Source organism: Mastigoproctus giganteus, chromosome 4 (genome assembly GCF_048544385.1).
Source record: "Mastigoproctus giganteus isolate SK-2022 chromosome 4, ASM4854438v1, whole genome shotgun sequence".
Classification (NCBI taxonomy): domain Eukaryota; kingdom Metazoa; phylum Arthropoda; class Arachnida; order Uropygi; family Thelyphonidae; genus Mastigoproctus; species Mastigoproctus giganteus.
The window spans coordinates 217,384,834-217,408,793 of NC_143578.1; the positions used below are offsets into that span (position 1 = coordinate 217,384,834).

Consider the following 23,960-nt stretch of genomic DNA (forward strand, 5'->3'; position numbering starts at 1 on the left):
GAATATTACTAAATTTTAAGTATGCACATGTATCAGCAGAAAATTACTACCAGTGTGCATGCTTTTATCTGTGATAAAAGAACATGTGTACTTTAGAACTATAGTATGAAGACTGGAATTTTTATACCCTTAGAAAATTGGTGCTGATCACACATTTAGTGTGTGTGTGTGTGTGTGTGTCATAGAAAGAATTATTAAAAAATTTTAATAATTCTTTCTGAATTATTAAAATTTTTCATTTCTAATTGGCACCATTATCAGTGTCATAAATGAAAGAAAGCATCATAAATGTGACTGTAATACCAATTAATATCAATATTGTAAAACAATCAGTTAAGTACAGAAAATATTCTCCCTTAATAAATGAAACATTTCATGTTTGTAAATGAATAACAAGTTATGAATGATTCCATAAAATGAATAAAATTTAATCTTTATATTTCAGAACATTGACTTGTTTAAATGGAGGGGGGGGGGAGGCAACTTGTCAAAAGCTACAATAAAAACAGCTGAAATGGCTGCAGTCAGGAACTAGCCCAGGTGGGTAAAGAGTAATCTGCATTTTCCTACAGTGCACTTTTGGATTATAGTTCTGATCCGTTAATTGCAATTGGCTTAAAGTCAAATTGTTGTAGCCACTTCCATGTAGTGACAGGGATATGTCTCAGCAGTGACAGGGTTCACCTTTTCCAAATGAATGACTCTTCTGAGCCTCTATATATATTGTTGAAAAACACTGCTTTAAATCTGATACTGTGAAGAAAAGTTTTTTTTTTATTATTGCACAGTCAGTGTATGTGAAGTTGTAATTGTTCACATGTGCTTGGTTGTGAGTATTATTATTATTTTTTCCCTCCCCAGTTTTATTGCCATGTATGTCATTGGAAATCTGGACTTAACATTAGCATTTGTAGAGGCATATGATGCAAGAAAGCAAGCCCATTTCCCATTTACCCCATCCAATCACTCCAAACTTTGTCTGGTTCAGCCTTAAATTTATTTAAGCTATAAACTTCCACAAAAACAGATGGAAGTCTGTTCCAGCAATCAACTGCCTGTTGGCTAAAGGCAAACTTCTGCACATCTATTCTACAACTGTCTTTCCTCAATTTGAATCTATGTCCGCTCAGGTACTTAGGCTGTGCAAGCAGAAGTATCCCATCAGCATTGAGCCTGCTAAACCATTCAAGGCCTTTATACACCTCAATCAGATCACTTCACAGGTGCCTAGTCTCCAGATGCTACAACTTGCATCCCTTTGTTCTTCTCACCAATCTTGTTGCCATTCTCTGTACTTGTTCTAGCAGCTTTACATCCTTCCAAAAATGAGGCCTCCAGACCTGTGTGCAGTACTCAAGGTGTGGCCTGACCATTGCCTTATAGAAAGGGATAATCACCTCCTTGTCTCTGCTAGCAAAATTCCTATATATATCATTGACAAAACTCCATGATCTGCACTGCTCAGAGAACTTCATAACTGACTGCACAATTACCCTCAGGTCTCTTTCATTCTCCACCTCCCTGAGTGTAATACCACACAGTTGGTACGTTTCTCTTGGGTTACTGCTACCAATATGCAGTACTTTGCATTTGTTACTGTTAAACTTTAGTTGCCACTTCTCAGCACATATGCCTAACTTTTCTAGATCCTGTTGCAGTAGCATACTATCTTTAGTGTCTTTAACAACCCTGCCAACCTTTATATCATCTGCAAACGTGGACATTAAGCCTGATATACCTTCATTGATATCATTGATAAATACGGAGGGTGCCGACTCTCTTTAAAAATTACAGCTGTGAATTACATTCTCCGAAAAAGCGATAAGTGTTTGCCTTTTTATTTACCTAATTGTTATTTTATATTGTACTTTATACATAGTCTTATAGTTATGCTGGTTATTTTTATTTTTAATTTAGATAAAGAGTTTTTGTAGATTAGTACTTAATATACTTAAAACCGTTATTTTGTTCAAATCTTGCAGCCATTGTTTTTGTATAGAGTAGTAGGGAATTCAAATTTAATTGTGGTAACTAGGCAGCTCTAACATATAATTATATAGTGTATACGCATCACTGCATTTAGGATTCTATTAAATAGCGTAGTATTGACAATTATTTAATTAAATTTATTGATCTTGTTAATTTAAAATATCATACCCCAGACTAGAGCAGCGAAGCAACGGGCACAAAGTGGCAGGAGTGCTGTGACTTGGGGAAGAACTGGGGGGGGGGGGCGATTCTCCAACGCATCACAGCCTAAAAAAATTTACAACTTGTGAAAAGTTTGCCAAACTCTGGAACAGAACATGATCTTGCCAGGAGGATGTCTTTGTATGTGCCAGGTGCAGAGAGTGTCTAGAAATTAGGCATCAACTCAGCGTTCTACTGGGCATCTATGAGAGCTTGAGGTGTAGGGGTAGATGCCCTCGAAGAAATTAATATGAGGGGCCCGTCAAGCTCTCAGCTGCCCAACTCAACACCAGAACTCACTTCTGGGCATCAGGCAACACAGCGGCAATCACCAAAGCAGAATGCGCTGGTCCCAAAGGAACTAGTTATTGTTGGTGACTGTTGTCAGGGAGATGGGGAATATATTGTGTTAAAAAGGATAGATGGACCAGGGTATGTCTGCCAGGGGCAAAAGTTGATGACATGGTAAAGCATATTTCATCTTTTAAGGGCACAAAAGGTGATATTGTACACATTGGCACCAATGACATTAAGAGTGGGAGATCTGCAGATTTACTTAACAAGTACAAGTCAATGTTGCAAAAAAAGTCGTGAGTCAGGGTTAAATTTGGAAATGTCTGCAATTCTGCCCAGACACGATAGGAGGGAATACATGACGAGAGCCTTGTCAATCAATTCGGCCCTGCAGGGAATGTGCAAGGCTCGAGGGGTAGAATTTTTTTTCAGCGTGGTATGTGCTTGTTAACAGGAGAGACTGCTTCTAAGGGATGGGATACACTTAAATAGAAAGGGTGCAAGAATATTTGCTGATGCTATCGGGGCAGTGTTAGGTGGGTCGGAAAACTGCTAGCTTGGAGGATTCACAGACTAAAAGTTTAAAAGTAGCCACAGGTAGAGGTGAAGGTGATTCTTGCACAACTTCTGTTAGAATAAGTAGCAACCTGGAGCGAGGGATGCTGGGGGTTTCAGGGATGGAAGGCAGTCATCATGAAACAGGTGGGTATATGGGATGTGTTAGGGTAACTAATAATAAGGATGGGTACATGTATACTTGCATGTATACCAATACTAGAAGTATAGTAAATAAATTTGAAGTGTTGGTAAAGACATCAAAGGCGGATATTGTTGGGATAGTAGAGACGTGGTGTCACACAGATAGAATGAATACAGAACTGAAATTTGGGGAGTACAATGTGTACAGAAAGGAGAGACAGGATAGTAAGGGAGGAGGTATTATGCTGTTAATTAAGAAAAACATAAAATCAAAAGAAGTGCATCCAGTTGATATAGATGAACAGTGCACTGTTGAGTCAGTTTGGTGTGACATAAGCACTGCGAAAGCAAAAATAAGAGTAGAAGTGTGTTATAGGCCTAATGACTCGAATGAGTACAATGAACAATTGTACAGAGAAATAGTGGGCTAGTAAATCAGAATGTCTTATAATGGGGGATTTTAACTTCCCAGATATTGATTGGAACTTGTAGGTTGGTCACTCACACACTAGTAAGACTTTTGTGGATTTATTGGATGATTGTTTTCGGCAGCAGCATGTTCGAGAGGCAACCAGAGAGGGTAATACACTTGATCTGGTTATCAGCAGTAATCATTTGTGTATTAAGAATTTGCAGATAAAGGAACCACTAGGTGGCAGTGATCACAGTGTACTGATGTGGGATTTACTTAAAGATATAATTACCATCAGGGGTAAAGGAAGGCATTTTTCCTTCCGTAAAGGTGAGTACAGTGGTCTCAGACAGTTTTTAAATTCTGTACAGTGGGTTCAACTGATGATGTTACCAACAGTAAATTCTAAGTGGGAAGCATTCAAGGAATTAATCGTGGATGCTACTAAAAGTTTCATACCTATTAAGAAGTATTGTTCAAGGTTTAGGCCTAAATGGTTATCAAATGAACTAATGAGACTTGTGACAGAAGAAAAATGCATGGGATGCATATAAATTATCAAGCAACTCAGAAGCCTATGGCAGATATAAGCTAGTCTATAATCAGGTCACAAAGGAGGTTAGGCAGGCGAAGGCAGATAACCAGAAATCTTTGGCCAAAGATGCTGAGAAAAACAGCAAGGATTTCTTTACTTTTATAAACTCTAAAAGGAAAGGGATGAATCTGATTGGTTCACTTGATATCGATGGTTCGACTGTTGATGATCCTGCTCAGATAGCAAAAAAACTGAATGAGTATTTTGCATCTGCATTCACACATGAGAAGTTAAGGTTTGAAAATGGCAGAAGGTTATCAAATTGGAGCAGGGTGCTTAATGATTTTGTAATAACTGAGAGCAAAGTAGAGGAGAAATTGTTGAAGTTAAACATAAGAAAAGCACCTGGGGTGGATGGGATCTATTCAGTATATTAAAGGAGGCGGCAAAGCAACTAAGCAAACCCTTAGCCATAATTATGAGAGCATCCTTGTACTCAGTGGAGGTCCCCACGGACTGGAGATGTGCAAATGTATCCCCAATTCACAAAGGGGGATCGAAGGGTGACACGAGTAATTACAGACCAGTTAGTTTAACTTCTGTTCCGGCTAAAATAATGTAGTCACTGGTTAAAGATGCATTGCAGGATCATCTAGACAAGACTGCAGCAATAATTCAGACACAGTATGGGTTTGTTAACGGAAAGTCTTGTCTGACAAATTTGATAGGATATTATCATGTGGTTACAAAGGAACTGGATGCAGAAAATAATTTTGATATCATATATTTGGATTTCAGGAAAGCTTTTGACACTGTTGCCCATGGAAGACTATTGTACAAATTGGAGTAGAATGGTATTAAGGGTAAGTTGCTACAATGGATAAAAGGATGGTTGAGTGGGAGAAGACAGAGGATGGTAATCAATGGGTGCTGCTCTTCGTGGACTAATGTTATTAGTGGAGTCCCAAGGAGTTCGGTGTCGGGTCCTCTGTTTTGTATATATTGCAATGTATATACTACAATGTATAATTTGTATATACTACAATGATAATATATATATCAATGATATTGATGAAGGTATATCAGACTTATTGTCGAAGTTTGCAGATGATACAAAGGTTTGCAGGGTTGTTAATGACAGTAATGGCAGTGTGCTACTGTAACAGGATCTAGATAATTTGGGCAGATGGGCTAAGAAGTGGCAGCTGAAGTTTAACCTAGACAAATGCAAAGTACTGCATATGGGTAGAAGTAACCCCAGAGAAACATACCAACTGTGTGGTACTACACTTAAGGTTATAGAAAATGAAAAAGACCTGGGAGTAATTGTGCAGTCAGATATGAAGTTTTCTGAGCAATGGAGACAGGCTGCCAGGGCAGGTCATGGGGTTTTGTCAATGATATATAGGAATTTTTCTAGCAGGGAAAAGGAGGTGATTGTCCCTCTGTATAAGGCAATGGTCAGGTCACGCCTTGAGTACTGTGTACAGGTCTGGAGGCCTCATTTTAGGAAGGATGTAGATTTGCTTGAGCGTGTACAGAGAAGGGCAACAAGATTGGTGAGGGGAATGAAGGGATCCTCTTACCAAGAGAGGCTTAAGTTCTGCAAATTGCAGTGGCTAGAAACTAGGCACCTGCACGGTGATCTGATTGAGATGTATAAGGCCTTGAATGGGTTGAGCACGCTGAATTCTGATGGAATCCTTCCACTTGTTCAGATTATGAACCTAAGGGGGCATAAATTGAAATTGAGGAAAGACAGATGTAGAATAGATGTGCGGAAATTTGCCTTTAGCCAGTGGGTGGTTAATTGCTGAAACAAACTTCCATCTGTCGTTGTGGAAGTTGATAGGTTAAATAAATTTAAGGACTAATGGACAGGCATCTGGAGGGAATGGTGTGATTGCATCACATGCCACTACTACACAATACAACAATGGGCCCAGTACCAAACCCTGGGGAACTCCACTAATAACATTAGTCCACATAGAGCAGTGTCCATTTATTACCGCTCTCTGCTGTCTCCCACTCAACCATCCATTGCAGCAACTTGCCCCTAATGCCATACTGCCTCCAATTTGTACAGCAGTTTTCCATGTGTTGAAAGCTTTCCTGAAATCCAAGTATATGATATCAAAATTATTTTTTGCATTCAGTTCCTTTGTGGCCACATCGTAGTGTCCAATCAAATTGGTCAGACAAGACATCCCCTTAACAAACCCATGCTGTATCTGAACTATTACTGCATTCTTGTCTAAGTGATCCTGTATCAACTTTTTAACCAGTGACTCCATTATATTCCCCAGAACACAAGTTAAACTAACAGGTCTATAATTATTTGTCACCCTTTGAACGCCCTTTGTGAATTGGAGATACATTTGCACATCTCTGGTCCATGGAGATCTCCCCTGAATCAAAGAATGCTCTCATAATTATGGTTAAGGGTTTGCTAACTTTCCTTCCTGTCTCCTTCAATATAACTGGATAGATTCCATCCACCCACAGGTGCCTTTTTTATGTTTAACTTCAACAATTGATTCTCTACTTTGCTCAGTTATTACAAAATCGCTTAGCTCCCTGTTAGAGTTTGATAAACTTCTGGCATTCCCCTCCTTTACTAACTCCTCATGTGTAAATGTAGATGCAAAATACCCATTCAGTTTGTCAGCTACTTGAGCAGGATCATCAATAGTCGAACCACGTATGTTAAGTGGACCAATCTGATCCAGCCCCTACCTTCTAGAGTTTACATAAGTAAAGAACTCTGTTTTTCTTTGCATCCTTTGTCAAAGATTTCTTGTAATCTGCTTTTGCTTGCCTAATCTCTTTGTTACTTGATTAGAGACTAGCTTATATCTGCCATAGGCTTCTGTGTCGCCTGATAATTTATATACATCCCATGCATTTTTCTTCTCTGCCACGAGCCTCATTAATTAATCTGACATCCATTTAGGCCTGAACCTGGAACAGTATTTCTTAGTTGGTATGAAAAGCCTAGTAGCCTCCACAATTAAGTCCCTGAAGTCTTCCCATTTAGAAATCACCGTTGGTGTAACATTATCAGTTGATCCCACTGTATAAAATTTATAAACTGTCCGAGACCATTGTAGTCACCTTTACGAAAGCAACAACCCTTCCCTTTACCCTTAATTGTAATTACATCTTTAAGTAAATCCCACATCAGTACACTGTGATCATTGTCACCTAGCGGTTTCTCTATCTGCAAATTCTTAATGCATGATTAATCACTTCTGATAATCAGATCAAGAGTATTACTCCCACTGGTTGCCCCTCAAATATGTTGCTGTAGAAAACAAATCTCCAATAAATCCACAAAAGTCTTGCTAGTGTGCAAGTGACCAATCCACAAGTTCCAGTCAATATCTGGAAAGTTAAAATCCCCCATTACAAGACATTCTGATTTACTGGCCCACCCTATTTCTCTGCACAACTATTCGTTGTACTCATCAGATTCATTAGGCCTATAGCACACTCCTACTTTTCCCTTTTACCTTTCCCAGTGTTGTTTGTCACACCAAACAGACCTCAACGTTGCACTGTCCACCCATGTCAACTTTTTTTTACGTATATATAAAAATCCCGAACACGAGAGGTATTAGAACCTGTAGTACTTAGTACCATGCTTGGACTGGAGGTTGAGAAGACAAAACAAGGTATTTGTTGACATTAGATTTGAACTTCTGTAGACTAATTTTCGGAAAATACATACAGAGGAAGGTTGTTCCAGAAAATGGCAGTTGAATGAATAAACAAGGAAGATGAAAAGTTGGTTCTGTGAGGTTGAATTTGGACAGTAAATGGATTTTGGCTGGTTTGAAAGAGAGCAGGAATTAAAGAAGCCAATTCAGAAGAACAGTGCTCATGGAAGTATCTGTAGAAAAGGCATGCAGCAGAAACAGTGGCATCTATCAGACAGCGATTGGAGAGACTCAGTTAGAGAAGAGTCATTAATTACATTAACTGCCCTCTTCTGAATGGAATCCAGAAGCTTGAGAGAGGTTTAGGGGGCATTGCCTCAGATGTGGGAACAATATTCCATGGTAGGGCAGATTTGTGATTTGTATGGAGTGAACATCTGTTTGGAAGAAAAGTAACGCCGAGAGCGAAAGGGAAAACCAAGTGTGTGTGTTTTTTTTTTTTTTTTTTTATGCAGAAGAAGCAATATTTGTAATGTGCTGGTGCCAAGAGAGATTAGAAGTCAGGGAAATCCCCAAAACAGATATATCATCTTGCCTAGAAATCGGAGTGTCTCCAAATATAAGCATAGGAGCAGAAGAATCCTTCTTGCAAGATATGAGACAAGACTGAGTTTTAGAAGGATTGAAATCAACTAAGTTGTCTTTGCTCCACTGGAGAATTACTTGGAGATCGGCATTGAAAGAATTGGTAGCAGATATTCAAGAAGTTGAAGCTGATTGAGCAGGGCAAGTTTTCTCAAACTGGAAAGCAGAATGCAATGTGCTATCATCGGCAAAACTGTGGATGGGATTTCCAGTCAATGGAAGGTCATTAATATACAAGAGGAAAAGAGTGAGGGAAAGAACTGAACCTTCGGGGACACCAGCATTAGTGGAGAAGTTAGAAGACAGAGAGCCATCTACCATCACCCTCAGTGAGCAATCGGCGCCTCCGTAGCCAGGTGGGAAGGAGCAGCAGTGCATAGCACATACTTCTTGATTAGACCGGGGTTCGAGCCCATCACCACCAAATACGGAGGATGTGGAGAGGTCAGGGAATGACCGCCGCATATCCCGGAGCAATATGGCCTTAGTTGCTAATGCTCCTAAAAAAAAAAAAAAAAAACCAAACCAGTGAGCAATCAGAGAGAAAATTGGATAATCAATTGCAAAACACAGTTGGAAAACCATAATGGTTTGCCAACTGTTTTTTTTTTTTTTGCCAAACACTATCGAAAGCCTTTGAGATGTCAAGAGCAACTGCTTGTGTTTCACCGAACTTTTCCATTCAGTTTGTCGATGAGTGCATAACATAAGCCGGAATATCACCAGTGGATTGACGCTGACTGAATCCATACTGGTGATCATGCCAACCGGGCTAGCCGGGTGGGTAAAGTGCCTGCCTGGCAACCCAAAGGTCACTGGTTCGAATCCCGCCTCAGGCTTGGATTAGAGTAAATGCAAAAGCTTTGGGAGTTGCATTATGGCCAAAGAAGCCGATGCGCCAACAACTAATAAAAAAAAAAAAAAAAGTTTCTAGATAGTTAGAGTTAATAGTTAATTGATTTCTCCTTTACTTTAGAAAGAGTAGAAGTAATTGCAATGGGATGATAATTGGATGGGAGAGATTTGTCACCTTTTTAGGAACTGGCTGGATATGAGCAAATTTCCAAGCAGAAGGAAAAACACCTTTCGAATAAGAAAGTGAAAAAAGGCGGCAAAGAACAGGAGTAAGTTCAGGAGCATGGGTTTTGAGAACAAGTAGAGAAATACCATCAGGACCTGGAGCTTTCTGAGCATCAAGTTTCGTCAAAATCCTTCTGACATCCTTTTGAAGGAAGACCACAGGAGACATTAAATGGAGCGTGTTGGAAATGGTGAGAGGTGTTTTACCAAGATCATTAATGCATGAGTTGGAAGAAAAATGGGATGCTAACAGGTCAGCTTTGTCCTTGGCTGAAGTGACAACAGAACCATCTGGTTTTGACAGAGATGGGAGCAGAAATGGGCAAAAGTTGTGGCCAATAGCTTTGGCAAGAGACCAGAATGCTCGACTACCATTAGGGCAAGAAGCAAGTTTTCTACTCTTAGCCTGTTCAAAATCTAGTTTGGACTGATTAATTACTTCTTTACAACTGTTGTGAGATTTGGTGTAAAACAAGCCAATTGCGATATGCAACATTCATCTCTTGAACAGCCTTAGCACATTTATTGGAAAACCAAGGGTTAGATAAAGGATGAGATTTTAAAGTGGAGTGTGGAATAAAGGATTCCATTCCTACAAGAATAATTTCACTGATACGATCTGAGCAAAAGTTGACATCAGAAGTTTTGAAACAGTAATCTGATCAAGGAAAAGAAGAAAAGAAATCTTGCAGGTCATCCCATTTTGCATCCTTATAATGCCAAACAACACAAGGTTGGGAATAGCCATGAAATAAAGGCTTCATTGGAGAAGACACAATCACCAAGTTGTGATCTGAAGTGCCTAAAGGACCACTCACATTGACCATGTACTTAGAGGGTATGTTTGTGAGAAAAAGATCAAATGTGTTGGCTGTATGGTTAGGATTGTCCGGTATTCTGGTAGGATAAAAGAACAATCTGCGAGGTCATTAGTAATTTCAAAAACCTCAGCATTCGACCAGCTGGGTCGGTGCAACTAGAGAACGGAAGCCAGCTGGAGTTGTGAACATTAAAATCGCCAAGGAAAATTACCACACTGTTGGGAAAGTTGGACTGGAGAAAGTCAAATTGCAAAGAGAGGAAGTCAAAGAGCTTCAAGTTTAGTGGAGTTGGGAGAATGGTAGAGACAACAGATGAATTTGACAGAATGAGGTGGAGAGATTTTAACCCAGAGAAGATCGAAAAGAAGAGATTCCAAATTACCAAGTCTCTAACAGGGAATATCGGAACAGAAATATGCACAAGTGTACCACCTTTGAGGCGAAAGGAATCATACAGCGAATAATTTGGGCAACTGAGATGAGCAGTAGTTGAATCAACCGATAACTGAGATTCTGTCAGAAAAAGTACATGGGGTTTGGCAGACTACAAGTGGAAATGGACATTGTTGAGATTAGAACTGAGCCACGTATATCTGTGAAATGAACTAGGAAGTGTTTGGGAAGTTTAGATCTTTTTGCAGATAAGCTTACTCTATTAGTTTGACAATTCGTGGTGTATTCAATAGTAAGGAAAAGTGGGGAGAGACATGCTGTGTGAAGTAATGAAATTTTTGGATATGGCATACACATGGTAAGAATATACCCAGATCCTTGACATAACGTGGCCTCGAAAATGCCCTCACATACACACTACTTGTACTCCCTCCAGTCACAATATGTCAGAGTAGAGGTAGCATGATTATACACTAGCTGATCTGGAAGCCTCCTAAAGAGTTACCAATAGGTTTGGTCGGGTGTACTAACTAGCAGCCGGCCTGCAAACACCGTTTTTAGAGCTGTACCCTCGAAATGTAAGAAGATTGGATCTCACGATGATGTCCATCATAACCTCAAAAGTCATCCATCAGTCATACTGCATGATGGAAGAGATGGGAAGGGTTGACTGGAACTTAACTCTGGGGACTAAACATGGGTTCCACCACTTCAAGCCTCCAAAAAGCAAAGCGGTGGTATTGCACCGGTTGATGAGAGTCATCTACCACCTATTATTGCTTGGTAACACAGAGGGGTGGCATTCCTCCGTGTGGTGTGGGTGTGCACACCTCGATCCCTGCTTACTTCGGTTCACACCTGGATGGTCACCGACAGTGTGCTTGCACATGGTGGTTTTACTCAGGATTACTAACAGTTTGACCATCGTGAAGGTGCAAGTAGAGGATTTGGCTGTCACAGACCGTCTGGACTTCGCCAAAATTGGGTCCAGTTGATTTGAGTGTCACCCGAATATTAGTTCCACCAGTGTTTTAGACTCCCAGGTAGCAAGTACAGCAACTGGATGCACTTCCAGTTGCTGTACTTGCCAACAGCATAACCCCTCCTACCTATCCCTCCTGCCTTCCTACCCTGTCTATCCTTTCTGTACACATTGTAGTCCCCAAATTCCAATTCTGCACTGCTTGTATCTGTGTAACACCATGTATCTGATATCCCAACAATATCTGCCTTTGGTGCCTTGATCAGCACTTTAAATTCATCAAATTTATTTACTAGTAGCATTATTGTACATGCACCTGTTCTTACTTTTAGTTACCCTAACACAGGCCATGTACAGTAAACCCCTGCTTGTCGCGTATTCGCAGTCGCTGATTTAATATAAAATGAAACTTAAAAAAATTAATTTTAAATCGCCGTGAACATTTTCCACCATAAAAAAACATGGGCATGGCTAAAATATCTTTCCCGGTCAAAACAGCGCTCGGTGGGGGAGAGGGGTAACAAAATTGCGAGCGTGGATGGTTCTCGCTAATCCTTGTTCAGTATGTGTTATGCGCTTGTCGTGGAAGGTTTCGTCGTTTGCTTTTAATTTATATGCTTATAAATTGAATAAATTTATCAATTTATAAATTGATATGCTTACAAAAGTGAAAAATCTACCGTTTTGCAGTGTGTTAGTTTAAACAGACTTTTCGAGTGTATTAACGGTAGAAAAGTGACTTTATTGTGGACAAATTCTTTTCTAACCCCTACAAAAATATGGCTACGAATAACAAGGGAATTGTGAAAAGATCAAAGAAGGTGATGACATTAGCGAGTAAAATTTAGTTATTAGACAAAATTTCTAATGGTGAAAGTGTCTCCTCAGTGGCAAAACATTATAAAATCAATGAGTCAACAGTACGATCAATCAAGAAATCGGAAGAAAAAATCCACCGTAGTATCCGTGAAAATGCGCTAATTGCTTCAAAAATTTGCTCTGTAACTTGTGATGTTAAATTAGAAAAAATGGAAAGAGCTTTAAATCTGTGGATATAAGACCGAACTCAAAATAAAATTCCCTTAAGTTCACTCATCATTCGCGAAAAGGCAAAACACCTTTATCAACACTTTAGCGAAACTGGTGATAGCACTGGTGGGATAAGTTTTTTAGCTATAGCAAAGGCGCTGGATTGAAAGATTTGTTTGAAATTTCTAATAAATATTATATTTAATATTAAATTGTTTCTTATTTTCATTTCGATGCCTTATGCTTGCATTTCACTATGTACTGTCTATGTTCATAATCATATTATGAAGGTACATATAATATATACATAGACAAAATTTTAGACTAGTTTTTCTTATATATATTCATACTTTGGAACGGAACCCCTTTATTACTATGGGAATCATAACTCAGTATTCGCATTTTCTGTATTCGCAGTATTTCTCAGGGACGTAACCCCTGCGAATAACGGGGGTTTACTGTATTTATTTTTTCAGTGATGACTCAGCAGCTCTTGAAATCCCCAGCAACTTGCTCTCTGGGCAGCTGCCCATTTCAATAGAAGTAATGCAATAATCACTTTCACCTCTGCCTGTGGCTACTATGAATCCCTCCCCAATCTAGCAGTTTTCCGACCCACCTAACCACTGCCTCGATAGCATCAGCAAATATTCTTGCACCCTTTCTATTTAAGTGTATCCGATCCCTGTAGAAACAGTCTCTCCTGTTAGCAAGCACAGACCATGCTGAAAAAATTTCTACCCTATGAGCCTTGCACAATCTCTCCAGGGCCGAATTGATTGACAAGGCTCTCATCATATACTCCCTGCTATCGTGTCTGGGCAGAATTGCAGACACAACTTTAAAATTTAACCCTAACTTACGACTTTTTTTCAGCATTCACCTGTACTTGTTAAGTAAATCTGCAGATCTCATACTCTTAAGGTCATTAGTGCCAACATGTACAACAGTATTACCTTTTGTGCCCTTAAAAAATGATATCTGCCCTACAAAATCATTAACTATCACCCCTGGCAGACATACTGTCCTGTTAAATTTATACTTGTTGGTTAAGGCGCCTCCGTAGCCAGGTGGGAAGGAGCAGCAGTGCGTAGCACATGCTTCTTAATTAGACTGGGGTTCGAGCCCGTCACCACCAAATACGGAGGATGCGGAAAGGTCAAGGAATGACCACCGCATTTCCCGGAGCAATATGGCCTTAGTTGCTAATGCTCCTAAAAACCAAATAAAACAAACAAACAAACGTGTTGGTTAATAGTGTTTATCATGAAAGTTGTGTGATATTTTCTGGATACCATATATTAAACTCATTTGGTGTTTCAGTTTGTGCAATGTTTAGATATTAATATTTTTATTAATGGTCCATGAAGTGAAATCTGGTGCTCTTATATTATTTATACATTTGAAGAAGAATAAGAGAATTTACCTCAATATGATACATAGAACACATCCGTATGATACTCTCCAGGAATTAAAACGAATAAAAGATTAACCCAAAATGTTTACAGTAAAAAAAATCAGTTGAATACAATTTAAAAATTAATTTAAAAGTTTAACATATTTTAAAAAACGATTTTCCCTCCTGAAGCTGACAGAGCTTTTCGACAGTATGTCGTGATCACAGGGATGGAAATATACGAAATATGTGAGCTTGAACCTTAAATAGAGAGGTTATTTGTCTTTGCACATGTGAGTTAAAAGGCCGCGATTATTTGTCTTCATGCATGCACATAAAAGATCACTCATCTGAGATTAGATATGGGTGGCAAATGTTAATAGAATTCTTGTGTAATTTAATTTCATTGGTTTCTGCAATTAATAGTCTCCTATAATTACATTGGACACTAAGTATTTTGGCCTCATTAAATAAAATTTTTTGGTTTTCATTAATGGCATGAAAGACTAATTCTGACTCTGCTGAACGAGAAGCATGAACTGAGGGTGCGTGCTGTTTTACTCGGACGTTTAGTGGAAAATGCGATAATCCTTGGTAAGATGAGTAGCAATCACTGCAAGAAATGTTGTTTACAAAGTCATTTATTTGTGTCGTTAAAGAGGAAAGGACTGGGCGATTGTTTGGTATAGCATGTAATTTCTGTATTGGTCTGGCCACAATCTTAAATTCAGTATCTTTAAAGGATCTATTAAGTTGTTTGTGGCACTGTTCAACATATGGGACAGAAATAAAGTATTTTTTGATGTTACTATTGTTGGTTGGTGTAGATTTTTGTATCCTATCCTTAGCCTGTACCCTAATATTGTAGCAAGGGAGTAACCCCTGTTTAAGAATCTGCTGGTTAATATCTGTATTTCTGAGTCTAAAGCAGATTCAGTCATTGAATATTTATAGGCATTGAAAAACTGATTAAATATAATAGACCTTATCTAGGTGAACGAGTGATAGCTGTTATAATGTAGAAGCATACCGGTGTTTGTTGGTTTACGATAGATGTTAAATTGGATTTTATTCACGTCCCGAGTAAGTGTGAAATTTAGAAAATTTAATGACTTAGTATCCGTTTTTTCCCTTTCCAATGTAAAATTGAGTCTAGGATGAATATTATTAAATGAATATAAAATTTCCTGAATAGTGCTACTATCAGTAATAACCAGAACGCCGTCTAAATATACCTCTCTTTGTACGTGATACGTGGTAGAAAAGGCGTCAAATGTATATGCTCATTCGTTGAGAGATAGACCTCTGATATTAAGCTGCTTAGATTAAATCCCATTTGCAAACCAAAAATTTGTTTGTATACTTTGTCTCGAAAGGTGATAATTTGCTTTCAACTAGAAATTTAATTAAGTGAAAAATTTCTTTAATAGGAAGCTTCATATAATTAATCGGTAAAGAATTATTATTTAACCTATCCCAAAGAATATCTAATGTGTATTCAACATTTACATTCGTATATAGTGAAATAATAGCCAATGTGAATAAATTATCATTATCGCAGAGTCTATAATCTTTAAGCTTATTAAATATGTATCATTTTTTTATCCCAAATTGTATCGCCTATCTAAAGGGTTTTATAATACTTTGTACATGTGTGGCTAAGGGTGAAAATGCTGAGTTTCTGTAAGAAACAATGGGCCGAATAGGAAATCTGGTCTTATGCAGTTTTACCTAACCGAAAAGTGCAAGAATGTTGTATGTTCTGTCCTTCAATTCCTTTAACTGAGACATAGTATTGTAGTAATTTTTTTCGATATGTGGTTAGTGTTTTATTGACCAAATTGGTAAATAGTACCGAGTCTACTTCAAGATAAGTGGAGGTATCTGATATAGTTGAATCTAACTTATTTATGTAATCAGTTTTATCAAGTATTACAACTGTTTTCCTTTATCATAACATAAAAGACACACAACTTCCTAAATTGAATAGATGTGAAAGTTCAGCTTTACGGGAACTTCGCCGCCTCCGTTGGCAGGGGCAGGAGCAGCAGTGTGTAGCACACGCTTCTTGATTAGACCTGGTTCAAGCCCGTGACCACCAAATACGGAGGATGTGGAAAGGTCAGGGAATGACCACCGCATATCCCTGGAGCAATATGGCCTTAGTTGCTAATGCTCCTAAAAACCAAAAACAACAACAATGTGAATTTTGGGAAAATAAATACATTATTATTCAGAGGGCAGATAAAGGAGACTCAGAAATACAGATATTAACCAGCAGATTCTTAAACAGGGTTTACCCCCTTGCAACAATAAACCAAATAAGGGTGCAAGCTTTTTCTACTACACCAACCAACAATAGTAACATCAAAAAATACTTTATTTTTGTCCCATACATTGAACAGTGGCACAAGCAGCTTAACAGATTCTTTAAAGATACCAAATTTAAGATTGTGGCCTGACCAATACAGAAATTACATGCTATACTAAACAATCACTCAGTCCTTTCCTCTTTCACCGACACAAATGACTTGGTATACAACATTTCTTGCAGTGATTGTGATGCAATTTCTGCTGAATGTTCGAGTAAAACAGCACGCATCTTCAGTCCGTGCTTCTCATTCAGCAGCTTATGAATTAGCCTTTCATGCCGTTAACAAAAACCATATTTTTATTTAACGAGGCCAAAATACTTAAGTGTCCAACATAACTATATGAGACTATTAATTGCAGAAACCATCGCAATTAAATTACATGAGAATTCTATTAACAATTGCCATCCGTATCTAATCTCTTTTTAATTGTTTTTTGAATTTTTAATTAATTTTTGAATTGTTTTTTTTTTTGTTTTGTTTTTTTTTAACTGTAATCATTTTGCGTTAATCTTTTATTTGTTTTAATTTCTGGAGAGTATCATATGGAAGAGTTCTATGTATCACTAGCATATTTAACTAACTGCCACTAGCATATTTAACATGTTTTACATTTGAGAGTCATTGGCAGGTGTTAAAAACATTTTAGTTTTCAGATATTAATAAAATTCTGTGGATAATATTAACAATGTTTTTATTTTATTAATAATAATTATATATCAGTTACTAATAGTGGTCTGTGGTGACTAAAGTAGATATATAATTTTCTCTTATTCTTCTACAAATGTTGATATCATCGTAGGACGTATTGAGCATCATGGCTCTGTTGTTTACTATCAGATTAGCTATATGTATAAAATTAATTCGGCTATAACTCTCCATCTTGCACTGTTGCTTCAATTTAAGCACATTCTAAGGTGGAGGATGTGTATGATGATGGTGGTGACAAGATGTCAAATAAGTATTTATTTGTTTTGACACCTTGTCCACCATTTATGTGCATGGAAATTCGAAGTTATGCACATGAAATCCACACACTGCCATGTTATACTCTTTTTCACTAGCATCATTTCAGTTGTGGTTGTCAATGAGTGTGTGCATATTTTGATTCCTTATATATTTTTACTGCCTACCCATACTATAAACAAATGAGTGAAAAAAAAAAAAAATCTGTACCAGGTACATAATGTATCCTGCCACTAGCATATTTAACATGTGTTACATTTGAGTCATCAGCAGGCATTAAAAATGCTTTTATTTTATTAATAATAATTACATATCCATTACTGAAAGTATTGGTCTGTGATGACTAAAGTAAGATATATAATTTTTACATTGAAGAGTTCACTACTAAATACGCCATCTATAGTTGTTCCACTATGTGTAGTATTTATCGAAAGATCTGATGACATGCCCAAGTCCAAGAATGTTTTCATAAAAGTGCAGAACTCTTTTCCAGCCTCAGAGTTTAATTGTAAAGAAAAAAATTACATTCAATCTGAAAACACCAGGTGACTTGAAACCAGGTGCGTTTTCAGGTTAACACATTTCCCAGTTTCCGAAAGTTCTTTGTATTTTAAAACCTTAATATTTCTGTTTCTAAATTCATTAGCTGTCCAACAATATGCTATATGTCCACATTATCCCATTTATTATGTGAGAAATTCCTTGATCACATGTTCATTTTTTCCTCTAGTAAAGAGCTAAGATGAAGCTCTGCAAAATTTCGTTAAATTTATTGTTGCATCATACAAGTATGATGCAACACTTGTATGATGCAAAACAGTCATACAAGTATGACTGTTTTCGTTACAAAATATTTGGAATAATGCCAGATATTTTTAAAGCCAAAAATGGAAATTTCAGAAAAATTTCCATTTTTCTGAAATGCTAGTTTTTAAAGACTAGCATTTCAGAAAAATGGAAAGCATTAAATATTGAAATAAAATTGGAAGCTTTAAATTTTTGATAAAAATGGTTTCCAACACCATTGTTAGTTATTTTAGAAGAGAAAGGAAAAGCAACTAGGAGCCAACATTACATTTATTCTTTAAAAAATAGGCCCAGTAAAGATTTGGTTTGTTTTACATGTATATGCTATATTGTTTTGTGTGAACCCAAAACATTTGTATGCTTAATCTGTTCTACATAAGGGCATGCTTTCTGAACAGTGAGTTGTTTTGCATATGGTACTTGTGGGAAAGCAGCAGTACTAATGGTTATTTCTTGAGAGGGGAGGTAGAGCTCTTTTTTTTGTGTATTACTTTGTGTTATGTAATGCACAATTTTGTTTTGTATTTGAGGTTGCAGTCTTGAAGATTTCTCAGATATGATATGAATTTACTAAATTTTCATGGATATCTAGTGTATTACAGGTGTGATTTATCTTTTGATTTTTCTTTACTTTCAGTTTCCATTAGTAAAAAGACTGCTCTTTGCCAGCTCTTGTGCTGACTATTATTGTAGATTTTTGGTGATGCTGGGAGGGTATTGGGAGCTGCCCACTCTACTGTGTGTGGGGGAGTAAAATTTCAGACTTCTGGTTTACCTATCATTTTGTGTAATTAGTACATGCTGCAGTGTCAGTGTTGAAGAAGAGTTGTCTTCTTCCCAAGTTAGAAGAGCCGTATGAAACTTAGAATGATCGTACTTTGTAAGTTTGTTTAATTTAGCTCATTTATTGCTTGTTCACTATGAAAGCCTGCATTCAAATATATGGAAAGTGTTATTTTCAGAATTCTTGAACATCATTTTAGTAATTAATTGAAATTGACACTTCTTTAATTATTCTTTATTCATTCTTTTTTTTTTTTTATTTTTTTTTTTTTTATTTGTGATTCAGTTGACATTCTGATGCCAAAGTTATTGAGTTGTGTTCTCTGCCGTTTTTTTTCTTTTTTTTTAAATTCACAATTCACAAGAGGTACACATAAAAGCACCAAAAGATTCTTACTCATCTAACCTAACCACTGAGAGATGCAATTGCTACAAACTATTAGGCCCTTGGCGAGCCATCATTAGACCAAGCCAGTTGTTTGGCTGAGCTGGTTAACAGCTAAATGATTCACAAAGAATTTATTCTACTATAACAATTTGTCAGTCAAACAAAAACAAATATAAAATAAGTCAGCAAACCTCCTTTGGAGGTTTGCTGACTTATTTTATATTTGTTTTTGTTTTATAGCAGTGATTTTATAGCTTATTTGTCTTATAGCAGTGATTGCCAACCTATGAATTCCAATCAGAACATATGTTGCCATTATGTTTCCACTGTAGCTATAATTATGTTATATTTAGTAAAATACTGATACATGCAACCCCTGTATAACACATTACTTCTACAACATGGTTTCGCTCTAACATGATTGATAAATTGCGGCAATCCTCGCACAACACGGTACTTCTAAAACAAGGTTTCGCTCTAACATGGTTTGAGAATTGCTGGAAATCTTGCATAACATGGTATTTTTGAGCTTTTGTGCTGGAAAAACCCTGCTATTATATTAGATGTAATTTTCAATGTTTCCATTCTTTTTTTGTAAATCCCTGCTGTTGTCTCACTAGTTGTTATCGCCTTTGTGATATTTTTCTAAAGCACATTTCTGGAGGTCACGACCATAAAACAGTAAAAACAATTTGCATTTTCCGGTTTATTGGTCTTTTCTGTTAGTGTAATCAATTATAAATGGGTAGTAAACTGTATCTTCTTACATTTGCGAAAATGCCGATAGCTGGAATTCTGTGGGTTTTCACATTATTATGGTGAAATGTGTTTCCCCTTCCATGAAATATTCAATCATATAAAAAACAAATTTTCAGTAACTCATTACTCTGTATCGTGTTTGTTGCAACTTGTGCATGCTGTGTTCTTTTTTATTAATTGCTTATTGTTTTTACTGTTTTAAATTTTACAACCAAAAAAAAAAGTCATTGAACAGAAATATCAATTAGTATGTACATACTAATTGATATTTCTGTTACTAAATACTAATGTAAGCGTAAATTTATTTTTATTTTACTAACTGGAAAATATTCTTCCGATTTTCACGTATCATTTAAAGCGAGGGTCCACTGTATTTTGTTGGGAGATCCCTGGGTTAGGTTCTGTGCTATTGTTCTTGTTTGAGACCATAAAAAATAATTGTGACTTTGAAGAGTGCAGTTCGAGACTTTTAAAGAGAGCAGACGGTACGCAAAATCTAGATGCTGCAGAAAAGACTGTGCTTAGCAGCAATGAAGAGGAAGAAAATGAAATGAATGCACATTATCTGACATAAGTATCCCAGTTTGTAAGGTAAGATGTTTGTTCAGTTATTACTATTTCAGTTACTACTATTATAAAAATAAACTTAAAGTATTAAGTTATTACTACTATAAAAATTAAGTTTCTGATAGTTATAAAAAAAAATGCCGTATTTTTGTTAGCTTTTGGAACGTAGCCCTCCCCTTCCTTTTTGTCCTGGTCTTAGTCCCGTATAACACGGTTTCACATTACACGAGATTTTGTAGGAACCGAAGTACCATGTTATACGATGGATACCTGTATATATGATATTTAAGAAAATATTATTTCTGGATATCACTGTATAAATTATAACAATTAATACATACTGTGCTAAAGTTATGCTGTTTATAATATAATTGGTAAAGCACGTTATGTAGTTTCTATCCATATGATAAAATTTATACTATATATATATATATATACACCGATGCACCAAAACATTATGACCACATACCCAATATGATGTTGGTCCTCCTCCATGTGCAGACAAACAGCTCGTACCTGGCGAGGCATGGATGCTACAAGATTTCTAGATGTGTCTCGTGATATCTGGTACCAACACGTAACCAGCAGATCCTTTAACTCCTGTAAAGGTCCATGGTTGAGATGCCACAGATCGAAGTTGCTGTTCCAACACAAACCATTGATGTCTGGGGAATTTGGAGGCCAACGCAATACCTGGAAGTCTTCCTTATGTTCCCGAACTAGTCTCGAACAATCCGGGCAGTGTGGCATGGCACATTATCCTGCTGAAAGACGAGAGGGAAGACGATTGCCATGAAAGGGTGTACCTGGTCAGCAATGATGTTTAGGTAGGTGGTAGACGTCAGAGTGCCCGGCACGTGGATGACTGGACCCAGAGTATCCCAGCAGAACATCGCCCAAAGCATGACACCACCGGCTTGTTTTCGTCCCATGGTGTATACAGGCAGCATCACTTCCCCAGGTAAACGACACACACATACCCAGCCATCCACATGGTGCAACAGGAAACATGATTCATTGGACCAGACTACCTTCTTCCAATCACTCAAGGTCCAATTTCGATGCTCGTGTGCCCGTTGTAGGCACTGTCTCCAGTGAACAGTTGTTAGCATGTGCACTCATCGGAACCCTGCTGAAAATGGGGCTGCATAGCCTGTGGCTATGCAGCCCCATTTTCAGCAGGGTTCCGATGTACTGTGTGTTGTGACACATTACTTCCATCACCAGTATCCCAATTACCGGCGAGTTGCACTACAGTCGCCCTTCTGTTACCACATACCATTGAGGTGAGCAAAAGCTCGCCTCAAGCATCGATGTGCCGTGGTCGTCCAACACCTTGCCAGCGGTTCATGGGTTTCCCCTCCTCGGACCGCTTTCAATAGGTACTAACCACAGCTGACCGTGAGCACCCCACCAGCTGTGTTGTTTCGGATATGCTCTGACCCAGTCGTCTGGCCATTACAATTTGGCCTTTGTCAAACTCGCTTAAGTCTGCTGCCTTTCCCATCTGAAGAACAGGAGTAACACTGATTAACGGAGCTCAATATCAGGTGTTTTTTTTTTTTTTTTTTTTTATATCATGTCCTGGCCCACACACATGCCATAGTTCACCTGGAGTTGCTTCAATTTGCATAACATCTCACATTTCATATTGTTTTGGCTCATTTGTGTATAATTCGTTATTTTATTATCATATATATTATTTTATATTATTTAATATGTATATTGAATGGAATAACAAGAAAGAGGAAATAAGGTAGAAAAATGGGGAAGTATTCTAGTTCACAAGCCATTTTCTAAAACCCCCCTTTTAATCCTTGTAATTTTATTTCGTTTACAAAATTTTATTTTCATTTATTTTGGTAATGACATTTTATTCTCATTTTTATTTATGTTTATGCTTTTTACCCTTTGGTTTGTGGTTTATATCAGAAATAAAGACAGTGATGTATGTATTACTTTTCCTTTGGTAATACAAAAATAACTTTCATTTGGCATGTAATCATTTTCGAAAATAAAACTTCCAATACAGGAGAACCCCCCTTTTCCTTGGTTCAAATTAACTTTAAAGCCTTTTTGAATTGTCAAAATGGGTCACATTTTCAAAAGTTCAAGCCTATCATTTTATAACAAGTAGTGGAAAATGTGCAGCAAAAATCTCTGAAAAATTACCATTTGGGTTACTGCACCACGACAGAAAGATGTTCTTGCCAGTCCGAATATATAGCAAACCCTGGCCAAAAATAACGTGACACTGTTTCTCACCCACTCATGCCTAGCCTCTGTATTTGCAAGGTTTTTATTCGCAGAGTAGTGAATAAAACTACATGTTATGTAATTATTCATTGGAAATGCTTCATTGCTTGAACATAGATGGATGCAAGGATATTTTATTGATATGATTTCCTGATGCTGAAGACCTTTTTCCTAACAGATTGAAACCTTTTGATCACCCTCTACATACATACACACAGTAGATACTATGTCTGTGTCTATACTATGTCTATATTTTTGTTTATTTTTATCATATCTTGTCATATTCATTCATGTTTTAATATTTTTAGGTGTATATTTAATAAATCTGAAGAAAACATGGGAGAAATTGATCCTGGCAGCTCGAGCAATTGTTGCTGTTGACAATCCTTCTGATATCTGTGTTATCTCAGCCCGTCCATATGGACAGCGTGCTATTTTAAAGTTTGCTGCAGCTACTGGGGCTATTGCCATTGCTGGTCGTTTCACACCTGGTACATTTACCAACCAAATTCAAGTTGCCTTTCGTGAGCCACGTCTACTTATTGTGACAGATCCTCGTGTGGATCATCAGCCCTTAACTGAAGCCTCCTATGTCAATATTCCAGTGATTGCATTTTGCAACACAGATTCCCCATTAAGATATGTTGACATTGCCATACCTGGCAATAATAAGGTTAGTATTTATTTTTTATGTAAGTAATCTACAGATAAAGACTTAATCTATATCTATTTATTTAATAGTTCCTAATAAAGGTCTAAATCTTTAAATGAATTAGTAATTTTAGATTTTATTTATTTATTTATTTATTTATTATTTTTTTTTTTTTGAGAAATTTGGAACTTGGGAATTTGTTGTAATGGGAATATGCAAATTTGCATGTGCATATTTTCATTACAACAAACTTTTCATGAATAATTTTGTTGTGC

The 23,960-nt window shown here is 37.3% G+C and overlaps 1 protein-coding gene across 2 annotated transcripts in view; it reads left to right on the top strand.

Annotated features, from left to right (window-relative positions):
- The window catches only part of LOC150087402 (small ribosomal subunit protein uS2-like), a 67,525-nt gene that overhangs the window by 15,392 nt on the left and 28,173 nt on the right, over window positions 1-23,960 (top strand). For both annotated transcript variants that reach the window (XM_090372042.1, XM_090372043.1), the window contains one exon: window positions 23,342-23,706. In XM_090372042.1, the coding sequence (XP_090228168.1) occupies window positions 23,342-23,706 (365 nt within the window). The remainder of the gene's footprint in view (window positions 1-23,341; window positions 23,707-23,960) is intronic.